Source organism: Chenopodium quinoa, unplaced genomic scaffold (assembly GCF_001683475.1).
Source record: "Chenopodium quinoa cultivar QQ74 unplaced genomic scaffold, ASM168347v1, whole genome shotgun sequence".
NCBI classification, from domain to species: Eukaryota; Viridiplantae; Streptophyta; class Magnoliopsida; order Caryophyllales; family Amaranthaceae; genus Chenopodium; species Chenopodium quinoa.
This window is the reverse complement of record NW_018743783.1, coordinates 1,794,242-1,815,773: the sequence shown is the minus strand read 5'-3', so window position 1 is coordinate 1,815,773 and position 21,532 is coordinate 1,794,242. Positions and strand designations below refer to the sequence as shown.

The 21,532-nt window shown below is 36.3% G+C and overlaps 1 protein-coding gene across 1 annotated transcript; it reads left to right on the top strand.

Moving 5' to 3' along the window:
* Positions 1–273: 273 nt before the first annotated feature.
* LOC110684820 (folate-biopterin transporter 1, chloroplastic-like) lies at positions 274–19,095 on the top strand. Its single transcript, XM_021861250.1, has 9 exons — positions 274–902; positions 6,096–6,328; positions 13,156–13,220; positions 13,318–13,480; positions 15,646–15,794; positions 15,876–16,130; positions 17,085–17,253; positions 17,328–17,420; positions 17,797–19,095. The coding sequence occupies exons 1-9, from the start codon at positions 659–661 to the stop codon at positions 18,094–18,096; spliced, it is 1,671 nt and encodes a 556-aa protein (XP_021716942.1). The 5' UTR covers positions 274–658; the 3' UTR covers positions 18,097–19,095.
* The last annotated feature ends 2,437 nt before the right edge of the window (positions 19,096–21,532 follow it).

Here is a 21,532-nt window from a genome sequence, read left to right as displayed (position 1 = left end):
TCTTCGAATAGTGTAATTTTACTTATTTGTTGTTACATTAGCGAGGTTATCAAAGTATAATCAGTAATAGTAGGAGCAACCCCTTAATATCCTAGAACAATATAGGGTATTTGAGTTGTTAGTAAAGCACAAAATTTACCTTAACACAAGCCATGGGTAGTTTTAGTAAAACCAAATATTTGGGTCTAAATAGTTTCAAGTAGATTTCGTTTCGGGTCCAATCAAATTCAGATCTTAAATTATTGGACCTTATTGGTTTCGAGTGGACTATGAGGCGATTCCAGGTGAGGTTTGGATCGTAAATTATCATGTTAAGTCGATTTTGAGTTAATCTCAGGTTAATTCAAAGTTATATTTGGATATAAGATTTCTTGAGTCAAAATAGCTCAAAAATAATTCAATTTCAAATAAATTGTCAAGTTTGTTAATTTATTTATTTATTTATTTTTTTATTATAGAGCGGGCCTATACAAGACTAGCGGTAAAAAACACTGTACATGAATGTATATAAATCTTCAATGTCCCGTAAAAAAAAAAAAAAAAAAAATCTTCAATGTCTACATAATCAACTGACAAACATTATCTAAATGCAAAAACTGGATAGTACTTTTCCCCATTAAAAAATATAATTAACTAAATTTAAAATTAAGTTTATTCCATGTTAATCTCCATCATACCTCCCAAAACTCCTCATTTCTCAATTTCCTCTCTTTTTTCTGCTCCTACTTTCTACCAGATTCACCGACCAACCCCTTTTCTGGTTGCCGGAAAATCTAGATCTTCTCGCCGGAAACCTCACCGGAAACGCCTTGAAGCTGACATGTCAGTCTCCATTCCGGTGCCGCCGGTCACCACCCACCGCCGCGATAAGGATGACGACCCATTTTCTGCTTCCGCAAATGGTAACTGCACTATAGAAAGTTGTAATCTTGGCTTGTTTTTGCTTAATTCATGTTTTATAAGCTGTTTATTTGTTATGCCCTTTATTTAGATGAATTTTTGTGGTTATTGTTTGTTGAATGTTGTTTATGATCTTGATTGATGATATTGGCATGACTCAAAATTGAGGTGTTGTAATTGGCTATTGTTTGTTGCACTTGAAGTGAGTGTTTGTTGATTTGATTATGTTATCCGTCTTTGAATGAAGAAATGGGATGTAATCTTTGTGGTTAAATTTGAGGGTTATTTTATGACAAGTTTCGAGGGGAATTGGTGCTTAGCAATGAGGACGCGGCAAATGTTTTGCTTCTGTAATACTTGTATGTTAATGTGCTTGCTCACTATGACTTAAAAATGTAGTGGAAGTTGTTTATGTATGTAGGAAGAAAAGCCCAAAACGTTGGTTAGTATAAAGAGCGCAATGTACTAGGAGCTTTGGATCCCATATATCTAATTAGACTTTTTGTTATTGAACTACCTCATAAAGTATGTTAATTTACTCTGAATACTCCTCATCCTATGTCTTACATAGTTCCTTTGTTTCTTTTTGATGTTCTTGATTAGAATCATGCAACTAGTTACAATTTGAGGGTATATCCTATATATTATTTCAAATAAGAAAAAAACATAGTGATATGGGGTATTCTTTGATTCATCTATCAAATATTTTATAATTTTTACTAATACCTTATAAGAGATATTAATGGTAAAAGACGTGCATTGCATCATCTAAAATAAATGTTTTTAAGCATGGGACATATTTCTTACTAATACAGGTAAAAAAAAAAAAAAAAAAAAAAGGAAAAATGGAAACTAATAATCCCACCTTTTTCATTTCTGCTTAAAACAATCCTATCTTTTCAAAATTTGGAAACAATCCCATCTTTTACCCCCATCTACTCAAACAAGTCTTTTACCGGTTTGTGAAATTGATAACCTATGTTAGAAGGTGATGTGCCACGTGTCACCTTCTAATGGTCTCTTTTTTAAAAAACTAATTAAAAAAAACAATAACGAAAAAAATCAACCCCTTTCCCAAAACCCCACCTGAACAGCACCCCCATTGCCTTCCCCTTCCCTGTCGGAGTAGTATGCCACCCCACCCTCTTCCTAGCTGGAGGAGCACCACTGCAACAAGCCCCCCCCCCCCCCCCCGAAATCAGCCACCACCAACCCCCCTATGAAAAATACCTCCACGAAATCACCATCAACCAAAACCTCACCCACGAAACCACCACCCTACTTAGATTTCCCAATTTCTAGCTTTTTACAAATTTCGAAAATGGCAATGGAAAATTTCCATGGGGACGTGATGTTGTCAATTTACAACTGCATTTTTAGGTTGTCGAGCACGGCAATCCTTAGAGGTGGCGGCGAGCTTCCTTCAAAAATCTGAGTAAAATGGTCCTCCTTAAATGGGGTTTCATCGCCATATTTCGGGGATTTGAGCTTGTGGGGTGGATTAATGGTGACATTTTAAAGGGGGTTTTGATGGAGTTCTGAAGGAAGAGTATCCTTTTGAGGACAAGGTCTATAAGAGGTGGAGGAGAGAGAATGGGATGAGATTATAGCGGTGGTGATGTGGCGGAGAGAGAGAGGGATGGAAAGGGTGGTGGAAGTGATGGTTATGGATGTATGGTGATGGTGGTTATAAAGGTATGGTGGTGGTGTTGTTTTTGACAAAAAAAATTACCTTCGAAACAGGTTATAAATAAATGGGACTGTTTTGGGAAGATGGAGGTTAAAAGTGGGATTGTTTCTAGATTACTTAAAGGTAGGATTGTTTTGAGCATAACTGACAAAGGTAAGATTATTAGTTTCCATTTTTCAAAAGAAAAAAAAAAAAAAAAGCTCAGAACTAGTGAGTCATCAAAAGCAAGTAACTTTTGAAATTGAAGCTCACAATAACATAATTTGTAAAACTTAATAGCGTTGCAATGATGTGTAATTCAAATAATATATTCTGATACTATCAATAATTAAAGTGATTCATATTAAATTCATTAAAAGCTTTATTACCTTATGACCATGCTTGAAATTCTGCTTTATATCTATCACTTTGACACTTATGGGGGACGAACAACAGGTGAAGGTATAAAAGCCAACATATCTAAGTACAAAGTCTGTTACTCTTCTTTATACTAAATTTAACAATGTTATGTTCAATTTCCTAAGGAATAAGTTCAAAGGATGACCACAAAAAAAAGCCCAAGGCAATATTACATGAATAGCTGAGTCGAATCAGGGGCTACAACTTCAGTCATGTTTTGACTTAAAATTGAGGTTACGTTCTTAATCTTAACCTTTCAAAAACTCTTTTGAAACTTTTTAAGAAAAAAAATCCTCTTATTTTCATTTGCTATAAAGCATATGTTTAGAAAAAAGGTTCTTGCTCATTTTAGAGTCATCAAAAGCATGAAAACAGATAGGAAAATATTAACATAGTTATATTATCAACCCATTTATAAATTTCACCAGAGTACATAATATAATATACGTCCTGTATCCCGTAAAGTTTGACTTTTGCTTTGTAAAGTTTACAAAATTTTACCATAGATGCTCAACAATTTATAAGAAAAAACACTTATGTGAGATTTTGCTATATTCATTTCAATGTGCATCACCAAAAATGACTTTGTATAGTTTTAAAACGTCAACTTTCTATTCTTTTTACTTAATGATGCAATTAAAGATATAAATCGTTGAAGTTATGCATTGGAATTGTGATAAAAGAAATATGTTAACCAAAAAAGAACGGCTGGCGTATCACTTTTATTATGAATTTGAATGGCCAAAGGTGTATAGAAGAATGCGTAAAACCTCAAGAACAAGTATTTTTATCACTATGTTACACACTCAATAACGTAACTTTGGAAATGTATTTGACAATGAAGCCACTTTCTGTTTTAAGGTGTTCTTTGAAGTTCTACTTTCTGAGTAAACTTTATATACTTCTCCCGTTCTTTTAATATTGAAACATGAGGGAGATTACGCTTCCCAAAGCACAAGTTAAACCTAAAGTATCTTTTATTATTTAATAGTAAAATTTATAAAAAGTTGATATTGTGAAAATATATAAAGGGGCGAATCTAACAAGACTCCACATGGTTATATTTTTCCTTACGTTTAATCACAATATGCAATTAAAGATGAGTGTGTGAATAGTGTCAAAAGTGCAAACAAAGCAAGTCTACAAGGGCTCACTCACTCAATAAAATATAATAAACAACACAAGAAGTTCCCAAAAGTGACTTTGAGTTTACAACCCACTGGCTTTGTTCTGCTTAAATCATGTTACAATGGAGGTGTTGTCAGGGAATATGTAAAATACGTCTTGTTTAAAACTTTGAAAGTTGACACATGGGAGATGGTGGTGTTATCGAATAGAAGCATGTTTGCCTGGCCATTATACTTTTATACCAGTCAAATTCCAAACGATTTCTTAATCATTCTAGGACTATCCTTATAAGACTAATAGAGCTCATTGTCTTGATATCCATAGAAAAGAGAATTACTACCAGAACTTAGACTTATTGTGTGTTGGTTAGCTTATTGACTTTTGCACCACTTAACCACATGTCGATAGGATGATCAAAACTCTGCTAGAGGATATTGTTGGGATCTGAAATAATCTTTATCACCAGATTACCACTGTCCTCAAGAACTAATGTATTAGAATTAAGATCTGAGGATGATATGCTTGACCAAGTTACGATGGATTGTCTCTCGCCATTGCTGAGTATTAAGTTACCATCAGGAGACAGTGTAAGTTGGGAACTTGGGATGATGGACTGATGTTTCCCGTCTACCCAATAATCTTTCCAGAATGTTTGTTGTACCATATGCCATTGTAGTAGTCATCGGTGTAATCATAGTAGACATCATATTTATAAAAACCAGTGTAAAAATGCCATTTCTAGAGTTAATATTAGTGCAAAGGAGATAGATTGGCCTGGGTGATTGGTGCCTGTTTTTTGGTATAATAATTAATGGGTAATAAAGCAGAAAGAAGCTCTTATAATGCATAGTACTTTACATTCCTTATTAGCAATGTAAGACACATAGCTAGGGGTTTAAATCAAACTAGGCAGCCAAAATTTAAAGGTTCGAATCAAAGGGACAGAATTGCCCTGATTCTAGGACTCCAGGCCGCATGCTTAATTACTTCTTGCTTTTTCTTGCTGATTCTGAAAGTTTTTTTTAAAAAAATTTATGTATTGATCCATCAATTTTGTAATATATAATTCTCTACTTTTTTTTTTTTTTTTTGGGGTTAAAATTCTCTACTGTGTAATAGCACCAAAAATACAACCCTTGACGATCTTGGTAATTGTCAAAAGGCATTTACTTTCTAATGAGTAGAACTCCTTGACTATGGTAAATATGCTCTGTGATCATAAAAAACTACCAAGTTTTGAGAATATTTTTCTTGAGTAATGCCTGAAAATTTTGTCTTGGTCGTTGTGGCACAAGCTGCATTGGAGGGTGAAATTGTCCATCACTGTCCCTGCAGATAAAATTGTGCATAAGGAAAACTACATTGTAAATTTACAATAGACACCTTAAAAGTTATGGAAATGGTAGAACATGCATAATTCATCGTTGAAGGTTACTAAAGTCTAGAAGGCGGAGATGGAGGTGATATCAATCTATCATTATTTTTATTGTCATGTGCATTGATGTATATCCGTAAGTAATCGTTAGCTTCTCTTTGTAAGTGTGAATTTTGACATAGCTGTTTGAAAATGATTAAAATAATTCAGAATCCTTTATCAATCTCTGCATTGACTTAAAAAAAAAAACAAAATAATAAGTTGTGTAGGAGATGCCTAGAATAACTTCTAGCAGTTGTTCAGGAAAGGGCAGTTGTTAATGGGGGTCTAATTAGTAGAGGGTCAACTAATATTTGGGGTTCTAATTTTCTTGAAGTTCTCATATGTGATTTGAAGAATATATGGATCTGTCAGATTTAAATCTTATTCTTCAAGGTCTGTCTTTTTGCTATAGATTTTTGGTCATATATGAGATGGTCTTTTTGAAGTTGAGTTTGTTGTCTCATTGCTTCTTTGAAGGATCATCACGTTAGTTACCCTTGTGTGTCTAGATGTCTGAGTATTTTTTTTTATTTATTTATTTTTTATATGTTCTTGATCCAGATTCAAGAGAAGGAGATTTCTTAACAGCTGAAGCAGAGAATGAGGCATCTTCAAGTAAATTATTAGTTAAACGCAAGATCAAATCTAAGAGCTGGTTTAGCTGTTTTGGTGTGGACATGTCACCAGATACAATTGCTGTTGCCATGGTTTACTTTGTTCAGGGTGTTTTAGGCCTCTCACGGCTTGCTGTCAGTTTTTATCTGAAAGATGATTTGCATCTAGATCCTGCAGAGGTATGTTGTGTAACTTTTTCTTCACCCTTCACCCTTCAATTTCATTATTAGTTTTATGCAATGTCATTGACTTGTGTCATGTCGCAAGAGTACTATTACATGAATGACCAATATGTATTGTTATTTGAGGTTTTCGATGGAAACCAAGCAAACCACTATTGCATGGTGTTTGAAGTAATAAAACTAGAAAAGTCAGTCCCACATAAATTAGTGTACAAAACGTATGCCATGCTACTAACTAGTTGGAGTTGAGGACTGCTAGAAAAAGCTACTATGATTGCTTGCTTCTGCACCTCATTGAACCCTAAATACTCTCTGCTTCTTTCAACCCCTAATATTGATAAGGGAATAAATAGGTCGTCACTATCTACCCCTAAATTAGATAGAGTTTATAAAACCTAGCACATCTAATACAAATATAGGGTAAGTGTAGGGGTCGAACACAGGGAACAACTAAACACCACCAAGCATCATCAACAATTAAGCTAGTTCGGGATAAAGAGTGTGTAATCTGAAATCTAAAGACATTAAACAAGAAATACAAATAAACTAGAAATCAAGGAATAAGCACTAAGGGAAATGGTTTAGGTGTAACATTCACTCAAGCATAAACAAGGTATGAAATTGAATTGAAATGTAAACTAAGCAACTCATGCTCAATGATTCAAAGCACAATCTAGCCACCTGTCGGGGCTAATTGATTTCTCAACTCAAGCACAAACTTACTTTGTCGTCATAAGCCACATGAATTGAGGTACAAATCAAGCAAATCATTCAATGGACATTCCTAAACTACTCTGTCGTCATACTCCAGTTCAATCCACCCAACTACAACAATTGATTGGCCTCTCAAGAGAAGTAATGGGTAAGACATGGAAGACAAAGCATTTTAATCACAAATAAATCAATTCCAAACCCTAGACATGCTCAAGATCTAATTACACCACCACCATCCCCTTAGTTGGGGAACTACTCACTAATCATACTAATGACATGATTAATCAACAAACTAACAAGCATCAACATGATTAACAAGCAAATAAAGGAAATAAATCAAGTAAATAAAGAGTTAAGGGAAAGAAGTTACTAATGTAGCTTCATTAATCTTCAAAAAGGTTGATTACAAATCATCCTGGATCATAAGATAGTGTTACTCTCTCTAGGATTACTGAAAATTAAGCTACTCTAAATCCCTAATTAATTCCTAAGAATAGAGACTTAAAGCTATTTATATAAGAGGCTTAAATGAGGGAAACTGACTTATCTTGTGCGCCTTCACAGTAGGCTGGACGCCCACAAAAATCTGGTTACGGGAAAGTAAACCCAAAAATGCGCGCCCTTGAAAAATAAAGTGAGCCCGCGACCAAGGCGCGTAGACTCCCTGCCTTGTAATCTGCCACTCAGCGTGCGCCCGTGCAAGTGGCCGCGGCACACGCGAGCATAGCCACTGCCTTGAATCTTCAATTTGGTCCTTTGTGCGCCCCCGCGCATTCTGCATTTGAGCGGTCTCCTCAGCACTCCCATGCAACTAGCTTCAAAGCTTCTTTCCTTGCTTCATCATCAAGGTTTCCTACAACAAGATGAAGAAAAAGAAAAAAAGGTAGAAAAAGGGCAAAAATAGAAGGGAAACTAAGAAAAGAGAGAAAACGAGGATAAGAAAGTAGAGGCATATAAGTGGGCACAAACAAGCTACGAGCATGGGGAAAAATCACTAAAACGGGCTCTAAATCGTGGCATAAATGCCCCTCATCAACTTCCCCAACACTTACCTTTTGCTTGTCCTCAAGCAAAGAAAGAGCTACAAGACACTAAAAACTAACAAAGAGCCGCAGTTGCTTTTAGCATTAGCAACAAGCCATTTAAACCCTGCCAATGAGGACGAGTATGCTCTCGTGAGGGTTTCCAAAGAGCTTAACCCACAAGCAAAACTGTGATCAACACAAACCAATGGCGAGGAAAAGAAGGAAAAGAGAAGCAACAATCACAACACAAATCATAATTAAATCGAGTTGTTAAAGATAATAAGCACAGATGAATGACTAGCTTTTTAAGTAATAGAAGTGAGCACGCAAGATGCCAAAGGTTGATTGAAGGATATACTGTGTTAAGCGTAGAGAACTCTAACATGCTCAACCCCCTACATTCCATACATTCTTACCGTGTTCTCTCATCTAGATTCAAATCCACCATTTGAGGTAGCATCTCATGACTCTGCGAAGGAGCCACAATAGAAATAAGTCAATGAAGACAAGGGGAACTCGGCATCTTACCGAGTCATTCTCTCTCCATATGCTTGAAATCTAGCTCCCTCCACCGATTAGTGACTCAACTAACCTAGGTTAAAAGGACATTAAAAGGGTTGTAACGTTCGCTAGGGGTTAAAGGTGTGGAAGAATTTAGAAATTGGTGCTAAGCCTAATTATAAAGCAAAGGGAGATCAAGCCTTTATTTCAAAATCAAACATTCCCAATTTTCAAACAAGATTGCCACAAACTTTAACCAATTCGCCAAAACCACTTTTGAACTTCCATTCTCTTCCTCTTTTCATCTTCACTTTTTTTTTTTTTTTTTTTTTTTTTTTTTTTTTTTAAGATTTAGATTTTTTTTTCAACTTTTATTCCGTTGTCCTTGCTTTTTATGGCCGACTTTTTCTTAGAATTTGCATTTGCTTTTATTGAACACAATTCACAAAACCCAACCTCACTTTCCATTCCAAACCATCACCTTCTTACTTTTCAAACCAAAATCATAACAAACTTTCATGACATAAGCATCACATTTCTATGGGTGAAAAATGAAACAAAAGGGTCATGGGGTTTGTAATATGCTTATAAATAAAGAGCGATAGACTAACATGGTTAGCAAGGGACAAAAGCAAACAAAAATACAAAAAGCAATAAAAATAAAAGCTAATCCTAGAAAATAAAATATTCGCCGAAGGAAAAATGCCTTTGTAATCCCTATATTTAGTTCGATCGCGATCTCAGGTATCTAGACATCAAGTTCTTGATCTAAGCATGCCTTGATAAGGATCCTACACCACTCATACAAGAAATGTTGAAGGCTTGAACAATAAAACTCACATCGGGTTACAAAAATTACCTTTAGGGTTTCAAATCCCCTGATGAGAGCAACACCTTCTTACCACAAACAAGTGAAATTAGGTTCAATGGGCCTTATGAGTTCTAGCACAACTACCTTAGCATAGGCATAGCATAGGCATATCCTAGAGTCAACCAATGGTAATCCCGAAGCGTGCAAACTTATAATACTCAAGAAGAAAGACATTCAAACACACAAGTCATCTTTTATTATGCCCAAATTGAAAATGAAACAAACAAAATTCACATGGTTTGTCTTGACACACAAGTCATCTTTGTTTATCGATTGGGAATTATATGCTTACATACCCGTTTGCCTTCATTTACTTCTTCCTTTAATGAACAAAAATAAAAACAAAAACCAAAAAACTTGAAAATGAAAAAGATTTTCTTTTCTTCAAGACAAACCATGTGAATTTTGATTGTTTCATTTTCAATTTGGGCATAATAAAAGATGACTTGTGTGTTTGAATGCCTTTCTTCTTGGGTATTATAAGTTTGCATGCTTCGGGATTGCCATTAGTTGACTCTAGGATATGCCTATGCTAAGGTAGTTGGGTCGACGACAGGAGCTCGGGACGGAGCCGTATGATGCGGAAGGCGCAGGGAGCCTTTTTTGAACTAGCCCTTGCGCTGGAACTCGTAAGACCCATTAAACCTAATTTCACTTGTTTGTGGTAAGGTGTTGCTCTCATTAGGGGATTTGAAACCCTAAAAGTAGTTTTTGTAACCCGATGTGAGATTTATTTTTCAAGCCTTTAACATTTCTTGTATGAGTGGTGCACGATCCTTACCAAGGCATGCTTAGATTGAGAACTTGATGTCTAGAGACCTGAGATCGCGACCGAACTAAATCTAGGGATTACAAAGGCATTTTTCCTTTGGTGACTATTTAGTTTTCTAGGATTAGCTTTTATTTTTATTGTTTATTGTATTTTTGTTTGCCTTTGTCCCTTGATAACCATGTTGAGCCTATCGCTCTTTATTTATAAGCATATTACAAACCCCATGGCCCTTTTGTTTTATTTTTCACCCATAGGAATGTGATGCTTGTGTCATGAAAGTTTGTTATGATTTTGGTTTGAAAAGTTAGAAGGTGATGGTTTGGACTGAAAAGTGAGGTTGGGTTTTGTGAATATTTGTGTTCAATAAAAGCAAATGCAAATTCTAAGAAAAAGCCGTCTATAGCTATAAAAGGCAAGGACAACGGATAAAGTTGAAAAAAAAAATCTAAATTTTTTTTTTATAAAAAAAAAAAGAAAAAGAAAAAGAAGAAAAAAAAAGGTGAAGAGGAAGAGAATGAAAGTTTAAAAGTGGTTTTGGCGAGTTGGTTAAAGTTTGTGGCAATCTTGTTTGAAAATTGGGAAAGTTTGATTTTGAATAGAGGCTTGATCACCCTTTGCTTCACAATTAGGCTTGGCACCAATTTCCAAATTTTTCGACACCTTTACCCCCTAACCAACGTTATAACCCTCTTAATGTCCTTTGACCTAGGTTAGGTGAGTCACTAGTCGGTGGAGGGAGCTAGATTTCAAGCATATGGAGAAAGCATGACTTGGTAAGATGTCGGGTTTCCCTTGTCTTCATTGACTTATCTTTGTTCCGGTTCCTTCGTAGCGTCATGAGATGCTACCTCAAAGGGTGGATTTGAATTTAGATGAGAGAACGTGTTAAGAATGTATGGAATGCAAGGGGAGTGGAGCATGTTAGAGTTCTCTAAGCTTAGCATAGTTTATCCTTCAATCAACCTTTCGCATCCCCTTGCGTGCTCACTTCTATTACTTAGAAAGTTAGTGGTTCATCTGTGCTTGCTGTTTTTAAAAGCTCAATTTGATTATGATTTGTGTTAGGATTGTTGCTTCTCTTTTCCTTGTCATTGGTTTGTGTTGATAACAGTTTTACAAGATTTGTGGGTTAAGCTCTTTGGAAACCCTCACGAGAGCATACTCGACCTCATTGGCGACTTTGGGGTTTAAATGGTTTGTTGCTAATGCTAAAAGCAACTGCGGCTCTTTGTTAGTTTTTAGTGGATCTTGTAGCTCTCTCTTTGCTTGAGGACAAGCAAGAGGCAAGTGTTGGAGAAGTTGATGAGTGGCATTTAGAGCCTACTTTAGTGGTTTTTTTCCATACTTGTAGCTTGTTTGTGCTCTCTTTTTTGCCTTTACTTTCTTATCCTCATTTTCTCTCTTTTCTTAGTTTCCCTTCTATTTAGGCCCTTTTTCTACCTTTGTTTCTTTTTCTTCATGTTTTTGTAGGAAATCATGATGATGAAGCAAGGAGAGAAGCTTTGAAGCTAGTTGCATGGGAGTGCTGAGTGCCCGAGGAGAGACCTTGCAAATGCACGTTGTAGACATGTGCGGGCGCTCATAGAGGACCAAATTGAAGATTCAAGACAGTGGCTATGCGCGCCTGCCTTGGTCGCGGGCACGCAGTGCCTGGGTTTACTTTCTCGTACTCAAATTATTGCGTGCGCGCAGCCTACTGTGAGAGGGCGCACGATAAGTCGGTTTCCCGCGTAATTCTAGTGCGCGCCCTCTCAGTGGCCGCAACACAAGTGCGCATAGCCATTGCCTTCGAATCTTCAATTTGGTCCTCTGTGCGCGCCCACGCATTCTGCATATGCGCGGTCTCTCCTTGGGCGCTCAGCACTCCCATGCAACTAGTTTCAAAGCTTCTCTCCTTGCTTCATCATCAAGGTTTTCTACAAAAACATGAAGAAAAAGAAACAAAGGTAGAAAAAGGGCAAAAATAGAAGGGAAACTAAAACGAGGATAAGAAAGTAAAGGCATAAAAGAGGGCACAAACAAGCTGCAAGCACGGGGAAAAACCACTAAAACGGGCTCTAAATCGTGGCATAAATGCCACTCATCAAATATATGTCTCAATTCTAGATAGCTGCACTCTCCAACTCCGTTGCTACTTTATCTCTTCAAAGTTCTCAGCAATCAAATCTAGTGTATTTAGCCATTAGATCAGTGAGGCGTCATGCTGATCTGAACTAATAAATGATTAAATAATGCGGTAGCTCTGACAGAGTGGATGGGAAGTGAGGTGCAAGTATTAAGTCCAACTGCAGTCAAAAGGGTGTAAATTGACTAATTGAAGAATGAGGCTGATTTATTGCACTTAGGCCAACTGTAGATTTTGGCCCGAATTTGAGCTCCTACTGGTGGGCTGCAACACTGCATGGGTTGCTGTTGCTGCAATTCATGTTCCTTTTGATTCGAATGGAGAGATAAGGTTGAGTTGGCTGATACAGCTCAATATAGAAAAAAGCATTTTACCTTAGACAGCTCCAATTTCTGTGTAAAGTAGTAGTAAACAAAATTGAAATAAATATGTTAAAACATTATATTCCTAATGGCAAAACTACACAATACAAGTTATAAAACTTTGCAAAGTTATGTGTTAAACAATCACCAGATGCACCACTGACCTTTTTGTTATTATGTACTTTACTGCTTTGAAATGTTTGTATTTTGTTTTTATCTTGTGTATAAGCATAATACTTCTTAGCACAATATACAGCATTTGATTTTTCAAATGGCTTGCCAATGTCATAAGTTGTGCACTGAAAGGTGCAATGTATGGATGTGATGATGGTGCTGTAATTTTTTTATCCACTTGAATTTGATAGTAATCCTAGTATATGTAGTATGCTTAAGGTAAGTTTATTACTCAATTCCAAACATTGAAATATTAACAAACTTACTGTTGATTGACTAGACAGCTGTCATATCTGGGTTCTCTTCATTCCCATGGCTTGTTAAGCCTCTTTACGGATTTATAAGGTACCGGTTCGTCCTAAGTTTTTCTTATTTTATATCTAATCAAGTTGTCTGTTTTTCTTATATTGTTGTATTAATTCATTGAAAAATAATGTTTCAGTGATTCAATACCTCTTTTTGGATATCGAAGAAGATCATATTTGGTACTGTCTGGCCTTCTTGGTGCATTTTCCTGGACTTTGATGGCTACTATGGTTGACAGCAAATACAGTGCTGCTTGCTTCATACTTCTTGGATCTCTATCAGTCGCCTTTTCTGATGTTGTAAGCATTCCATATCCTGGTTACAACATATTATGTTTTATAGCTCTGTCTTGGACTCTTGGTTAAAATTCTATGGCTGGAGACAACTTTGACATGCCATTGTGAAAAGCCTGCATTTTAAATGTGTATTTTGTAAAAATATTTAGCTGATTCATGAGGTCCTACAGTCATTTAATTAAAAGTAGACCTGTTTATTGGGCGGTGCGGGTCAGGGTCTGGGCGGGACGATTGCTGGTCGGGTCAAAGAGGGTCACATTTTATAGAGTCAATAGCGGGTTGGGCCAATGTGGGTCACGGGTCAATAGCGGATCGATAATGAGCAAGCCAACAAACTATCAATTAAAATAAGGAAAAATTGGTAAAAATGATCCCAACTTTTGCCCATTCGCTCAAAATAATACAAACTTTGGATTATTTTAAATAATCCGAACTTTGGGGGTCATTTGCTCAAAATGGTCCCAAGTAACCGGTAACCTATTTTTCTTTCTTTTTTTTTTTTTTTAAAAATTTTTAATGGTTTCAATGACACGTGTCAGAAAATTATAGGTTGAAAAAAATTATTTTAAAATAAGAACAAAAAAAAAAAACGCACACCCAATACCTACGCAACCCCCATCGGCCACCACCACCGTTCCGGCAGTCCCCCCTCCCTGAAGCCCAGCCCAGGTTCCCCCGCCCCCTCCCCCTGTTGGCGCCCAGACAACCCTCCCCCCGCTCTGGCGCCGTTGGCATGATCGGAACTTTATGTGCGGAATCTGAATTGGGCTAGCGATAATTCGAATTTGGTGCTAAGATTGGAGGCTGGAATTTTTGTATTTAGGTGCCAAATTGCTGTAGATGATGTTGGTTTGGAGCAATTGGGTGGTGGAGTGGTGCTATTGTTGTGCGAATTGCTGATGTTTGGCTGGTGCTTCTTGTGGTGGCTGGAGCAATGTGGTGTGGCTCGGTGGTTGTTGTGCAAGTATGGGGGTTCAAGGGGTAGGGGAGGGGTGTCGACGGCGCCAGCACAGGGGAGGGTTGTCTGGGCGCCGGCGGGATGGGGGGGTTTTGAGAGGGGGTCGTGGCTGTTGGTGGAGAGGGTGATCGTGAGTCGGTGGGTGGGGCTGGGTTGTTTTTCTTTTTTTTTTTAATTGTTTTAGCTTTTTTTTTTTTTTTTTTTTTTTTTTTTTTAAAAAAATTCCCAATTTATGTGGTGACACGTGTCACCTTAACCTGTTGTAACAAGTTGAGTGACCGGTTGGGATCATTTTGAGCGAATGACCCCCGAAGTTCGGATTAATTAAAAATAATCCAAAATTGGGATTATTTTGAGCGAACGGGCAAAAGTTAGGATTAATTTTACCAATTTTTCCTTAAAATAAATATTGGACAAAGCCATAATTAAAATATGCATGTAATTTTTTTTACATTATCTATTTTCCTTATGTATTAAATTGGATAAACATTTTGGCCCTATATTAACCCTACCCAAAATGTGCTTTAGACCATAAATTTATCAAGAACAAATGACTCAAGTGTGTTTATGTATTTATAATGTGAAAAGCACATACGAGTCTTTAAAACTCAGAAAATATGGTTTATGAATGCCATTTTTCTTTTCTGTGTCCAATTCTAGCTATGTTACAATCTCCAAAACTTTAATTCTTGCCATGTCTTATACTTGGATATGTATCTGCACACGATAATGTACTACTTGTTATCGTATCAAATTTTCATTTGGTTTTTTTAAATCAGATAACTTCTTAAATCAATCAAGGAAAAAAAGAAGAAAAAAAAAAAAAAAAGAAGTGTTGGATAACCTTGGAATATTGTAATATTAAATGTAAGTTCTTTCGGTGTGTTTATGGATGGTATACTTTTCAGTTCCTTGACCTACGGGAAACCCTTTTTTGCTACTTGTTTGTCTCTTCTTTTATGGCATAGAAGTGTTGGCCTAATCTGAGCATCAAACAGCCATAGTATCTGATTCTTTAGTTATTTCCCTGAATGTAAATGAAGGGAACATAGTGCTGTTTATTGACAAAACAATGTTTGCAGTCTTATGAATAATGATGCTTTTTTGTCAGATATCTTATAGGTTATGTATTGGTATTGAGTTAGCGCAAAATTTATTCTCTTGATTTTATTATATGCTTTACAATGTCAGCCACTGATTAATGTTTTAGGTTGTAGATTCCATGGTTGTAGAGAGAGCTCGTGGTGAGTCACAAAGTATCTCAGGTTCTCTGCAGTCATTGTGTTGGGGATCTTCAGCATTTGGGGGTATTGTGAGTGCCTATTTTAGTGGCTCTTTGGTGGATGCTTATGGTGTGAGGTCTGTTCCGATGTTAACCTTGTGGTCATATTTATTTTGTTGTCTTTTTCTGAATCAAAATTCCTTACATTTGATTTTCAGATTTGTTTTTGGCGTCACTGCATTGCTTCCTCTAATCACTTCTGCAGTTGCTGTTCTGGTTAGAGAACAACGGGTACTTGGGCCAGTGTGGGATTATAGTCGTAGTGCTGGAGGGCCCAGTTTACGAGAAAGCTTTCACCAGAGTGTTGTGCAGTTGTGGGATGCTGTCAAGCAACCAAGAGTGTATTATCCTACCTTATTTGTATTTCTTTGGCAGGCAACACCTCAGTCGGATTCTGCTATGTTCTACTTCACGTATGTACTTGTGAATATACAGTATATCATTTTATTCTTTCAAGTTTGGTAAAAATAGATGCTCACGCTAACACATTAGATTTCATCTGGGCTACATATGCTTCTGCCACCACATTAAAAAATACAAGTATATCTACACTTCCAGTTATCATATACTGTTGATGACGTAACTGCGATTTCAGGACTATCTCATATCTGGCCCTAGCCCCCCCCCCCCCAATATGACCCAAGTGAAACCACCATATTACTGTTCTACAGTTGCATATGATATAAATGGCAACTGCCTACTATGAATTTTACTGATTGTTATACCTTATACATTTCACACGGATACTGTGCAAAATAGAGGTACAGCTTTGAAAAATTAATGCCAGCCACAGCGCAAAGGAGCTTATGGAATGTGATATGTATACAAAAGTCATTCTCCTTCCCTCTCCTCACCCCTCTTTATATAAGCCTTTCCAACACCCGTATATCCCATTAAGCTTAGTAACTCTGATTTACAGGTCATCTCTCCTTTTGTAAGAATTCTTCTCTGGAGGTGGCTTTTGGGTTTGCTGCATCTTCTGGTTCTAAACACTTTCAACTCTAGGAAAAAATTACCTAATAGATGCTTCATCAAGCAACCTCACAACTGACCAAATTGAGTTGGAATGGAAATAACTTGGAGGACGAGGATCTCTGTCGACGGACCACTGGAGATAAAAAATTTTGGTGTATGCACTATGCAGTTGACTCTATTTTATCGGAATTAAATACTTTTGACATTATTATTGTTGTTGTTGAGTTAAAGCAGCTTTTTTTTTCTAGGCTAGTCATTAAGTTTAGCGCCTGTTTGATCATTTTACCATTACATCTAGGACCATATCTTTTTTTTTTTTTTTTTTTTTTTTTGGCTAATTTTTTAGATTATCTCTGTAAATTATTAATAGTTGTAAGTTTTTTGGATTTCAGAACAAATAAACTTGGTTTTACCCCTGAATTTCTTGGGCGGGTGAAGCTTGTAACTTCTGTTGCATCGCTGCTTGGTGTTGGCCTCTATAATGGTTTTTTGAAGAAAGTTAAATTGAGGAGTATATTTTTGGCAACAACTATTGCTGGAACTGCTCTAGGAATGACACAGGTTTGTGGATAACATTCATATTTTTGTTGGTGCTGAAAATACTCAAACTAAATAGTTTTGGATTCAATTTTCAGGTTTTCCTTGTAACTGGGCTGAATCGCCAGTTAGGTATCAGTGACGAGTGGTTTGCTGTGGGAGATTCCCTAATCCTCACTGTTCTTTCTCAGGTACATTCACCCTAAAGCTGTTTTTTGTTCATGTCTTCCAGTCTTCTGCTGTTTGTCGAAACCAATGACATGGAATTGAGAGTTCAAGTATGTGTTTAGTTTTGAATAATCATAAGCTTTAATAGAATAGTTCTAGCTTCATATGTTAAGGCAAAAGGATGCCTTATCAATTTGTTGAAAGTGTCGTGCCGAGTTAAAATTATTGCCTCATATTTAGTCTTTTCTGACATTATATAGGAGATCTAGCTTGGAATTAATTTTCTTATAAGGTCAAGGCCATTTTGAATCATTTATCCCCCGTTTATTGGTTATTGATGATGCTTTTCTCATTTTCAAGTTTAGATATGCCCTGTACTGACTATTCACTCTATTACAGATTTCATTTATGCCTATCCTTGTCTTAGCTGCGAAATTATGTCCGGAAGGAGTTGAAGCTACTTTGTTTGCTACATTGATGTCTATATCAAATGCTGGAAGTGTCTTAGGTGGCTTGATTGGTGCTGGATTGACCCAGGTCTTTGGTGTCACTAAGGACAGATTTGATCATTTGGCTGCCCTCATTATCCTATGCAACCTTAGCTCATTGTTGCCCTTACCACTTCTCAGCTTTCTTCCTGCCGATGATTTTGATGAGAAAACCAATGATGAGAGCGACATTGAAATGAAATCTAATTGAACCCTCCTCAATCAATATGTTGTATTCAGTTGAAGCAGTCGCATGCAGAAGTCGTTTGTTGCTCATTGCTTGAGCCTTAGGCAATAGTGTTTAGCTGCTATGCTGCATGACACAAGATGCCCTTTTCCAAGCAGCTGCTGTTTCTTTTGCCAAGTAGCTGTTGCTTTCTGCATTGAAGACGGAATTCATCTCTCCGATGGTCTAACACCTCAGGATTCAGTGAAAGAATTCACACAGATAATTGTGATGTGCAGAATATTTCAGTTGACGTTAGGATTCTTAATATAGTTTTACGGATACAATTCACTGTATAAAACAATTGATACTCTTGATTAAGTCACTTGAATTCTTTGAAACTATAAGCATATACTAATGGCGATGTTGCCCCTTCGTTATGATGGCATTTTCTACGCACCGAGAACTGTTCTAGAAAATAAGAAAAACATTAATATTGTGTACTGTAATTAAAAATTAAGGGAAAAATTTTCTTGTATTTTGGTCGGGTATATGTGTTCATGCATAAAACTAGATCTATATCCATGTGTTGTGTGCATTAATTTTAATAATTCTCTATTTCAACTTGATAAAAAAAAAAAAAAAAGATTATAAACTCAAAAATTTCGAAATTTGATACAATAAATCTAAGCAAAATTAAATAAAAACATGAAACATATCATCCACACACCCAATTTTCGAAATTTGACATATCCTCTAATTAAGTTTAATTCATATATGTCAGGTTTTATACTGTTAATTAATTTAAAAAAAAAAAATTAAAATTGAACATTTTAGGAGGATATCACCATCTCCCCTAATCTTTAAGCATAAAAAATGTACAAGTATGTCTTCTTTTGCATCATTTCTTTTAATTAGGGTAGATTAGGTGAAGATTCTAATGGGCTAAAATCCCAGCACTAGTCAACCTAATTTGAGTTAATTTTGCATCATTTTTGTTCATAGAACTTTGCTCTTTCTTTGTTTCCAACAAAAAAAAAAAACAAAAAACTTTGTTCATAGGTGAGGTTTTTTTTTTTTTTTTTTTTTTTTTTTTTGTTAAATTTTTTTTTAAAATTTTATTTTTTAAAGGGACTAACCATCCCTCTATTTCCTAGATCCTCATCCCTTAGGTGAGTCTTGCTATTGCCTATATGACTCTTTTCTCTTAAATTAGTTAATTACTTCGTATGATGGCCATGATGGTAGACTCTACTTGACGTTCGGAAGTATATGACTTCTTACCTTGACCAGGTGCAATATAATTTTACCATATATGCGTTGACCTTTGTGTCCATTTTCTCTTTGGACAGGAGTGAGAGGGAAAGAGTTTTAGATGTTGTATACTAGTAATCCTATGTAGTTTTGTCTAAAAAAAAAAAAAAAAAAAACCCTCATTTCACTTGTGCTATTTGTGGCTTAAAATCTAGTGAAATGGCGAATGATTGACTTCAAACACATATCTCTCAAATTAAAAGATATCTTAAGGTGATTCAAGTTGTAGGTGATAGCTTGTTTCAAGAACTTTCAAGGACTTGTTATATGCCAAATTTTGATAAGAAACAAGAAGGTTATGGTCGTTTTATGAACAATATCAAAGTTGAAAGTTTCTACCTACTCGTTTTCAAAGGGGCACGGTCGTGCCTCTGAGCAGCATGCCCGTGCCTAGTCCAAGTGAAGGCGTTTTTGTTTCTAAATTTCTGATATGCTTATGACGGCTACTAATGATACTCCTTAAGGTTTCTTTTAGGGGTTTTTTTTTAATGTTGTATAAGAAATCGTTGGATAGACAATTAATAGTCCTCATAGTGCTTCTAGGCCTAGCCAATCCAAGCTAAGACATAACTCCACTTGAGAAATTTTGTGAGATGGAGAGTGTTGTATCTCCTAAGTAGTTATGTCTCTCGGCTTGTTTATCCTCCATGAAAGCTTATAAGAAAATACTATCCCTGCCCCTGTGGATATAGGTTATGACCAAGCCACATATCTCTACGTGTTCCTTTCTTTGTATAGCTTGTTACTCAAATTTGTGTTTTATTTGTTGTTGTTTATGTTGAGCACAAGTCAAACACATCACCTAAATCGAAAGATCCGCATTAACTCCATGATTAACAACTTAAAATTTTGTCTTCAATTAATAGCGAATTTTTTTATGCTAGAATGGGAGTTTGGTTGAAAATGGATTGAGAGAGGATTAAGCTCAAAAACCTAATTTTGGACAAGTAAATTGTATAAGTTTTTATATAAATAAAAAAAAAAGAAAAATTGTGAGGAAGGGCCTTTTAAAGGGACGACCTTGTGACAAAGGTCCTTATAAAAAAAAGGTGGCATCAAAGGTCCTTATATGTCAGTTGGGTGGTGAGGAGGGGCCTTTGACCGAATTCCGACCAACTTCCGGCGTTGATTTCTATTTTCAGGCCAAAAGAAAAACACATGCTTGGCACGTGACTTCTTTTTTTCTTTATTTTTTTCCCTTTTTCCTTTTTCTTCCTCGATTTCCCCTTTTCCTCCATTAACACCCCATCCTCATCTCTGCTTTCTTATCCCCAGCAGCCACCCATAACCCCTTGCAAACCCGACCCCACAAACGGCGGTGGCTTGAATGCTTGAGCCCACCCAAAACCCCCCTCGCCCCGAAAAACCCGCCCCTAAATATCCCCTTTTCCCGGCTTGAACAACCCACTCTAAAAACCCCTTGAGCATTATTGCTCTGAACTTGGCTTGAGTTTTAACTTGTATTGCTGCCATTGACATCACCACCAGAGTCAACACGACAATGTCGGAACTATCCAACATTTTCCAGCTCCGACGCTCATAATACTAAGATTAACAACTTCAACTAATCCAACAAATTAAGTTCAAACTTTTATTAATTTAACTAATTAAGTTCAAATTTCAATTAATCTAGTAACTTAAGCTTAAACTTTAAAATATTTTCCAGAAAAATGAAATTGAAGGTGTATTGAAATGGAGGAAAATGAAGAAATTAGGAGAGAGAAAATGTTAATGGAGGAAAAGGGAAAATCGAGGAAGAAGAAGGAAAAAGGGGGAAAAAAAAAAGAAAAGAAAAAGAAGTCACATGCTTGGCACGTGTTTTTTTTGGCCTGAAAATAGAAGTCAACGCCGGAAGTTGGCCGGAATTCGGTCAAAGGCCCCTCCTCACCACCCAAGTGACTAAGCACCTTTGATGCCACCTTTTTTTTATAAGGACCTTTGTCACAAGGTCGTCCCTTTAAAAGGCCCTTCTTCGCAATTTTTCCTAAAAAAAATAAAAAAAAAAAAAGAGATTTGTGTATGTAATGATAAATGATTATTCTATCCTAAACTTTGTCAAATTTTCAGCCCTTTACCAAAGATTCTCCTACCAACAAATTATTAAACTATCATATCCTTAATCACTTTGTTCAAAATAGTAATAAATAATTAAAAATTATTTATCAAA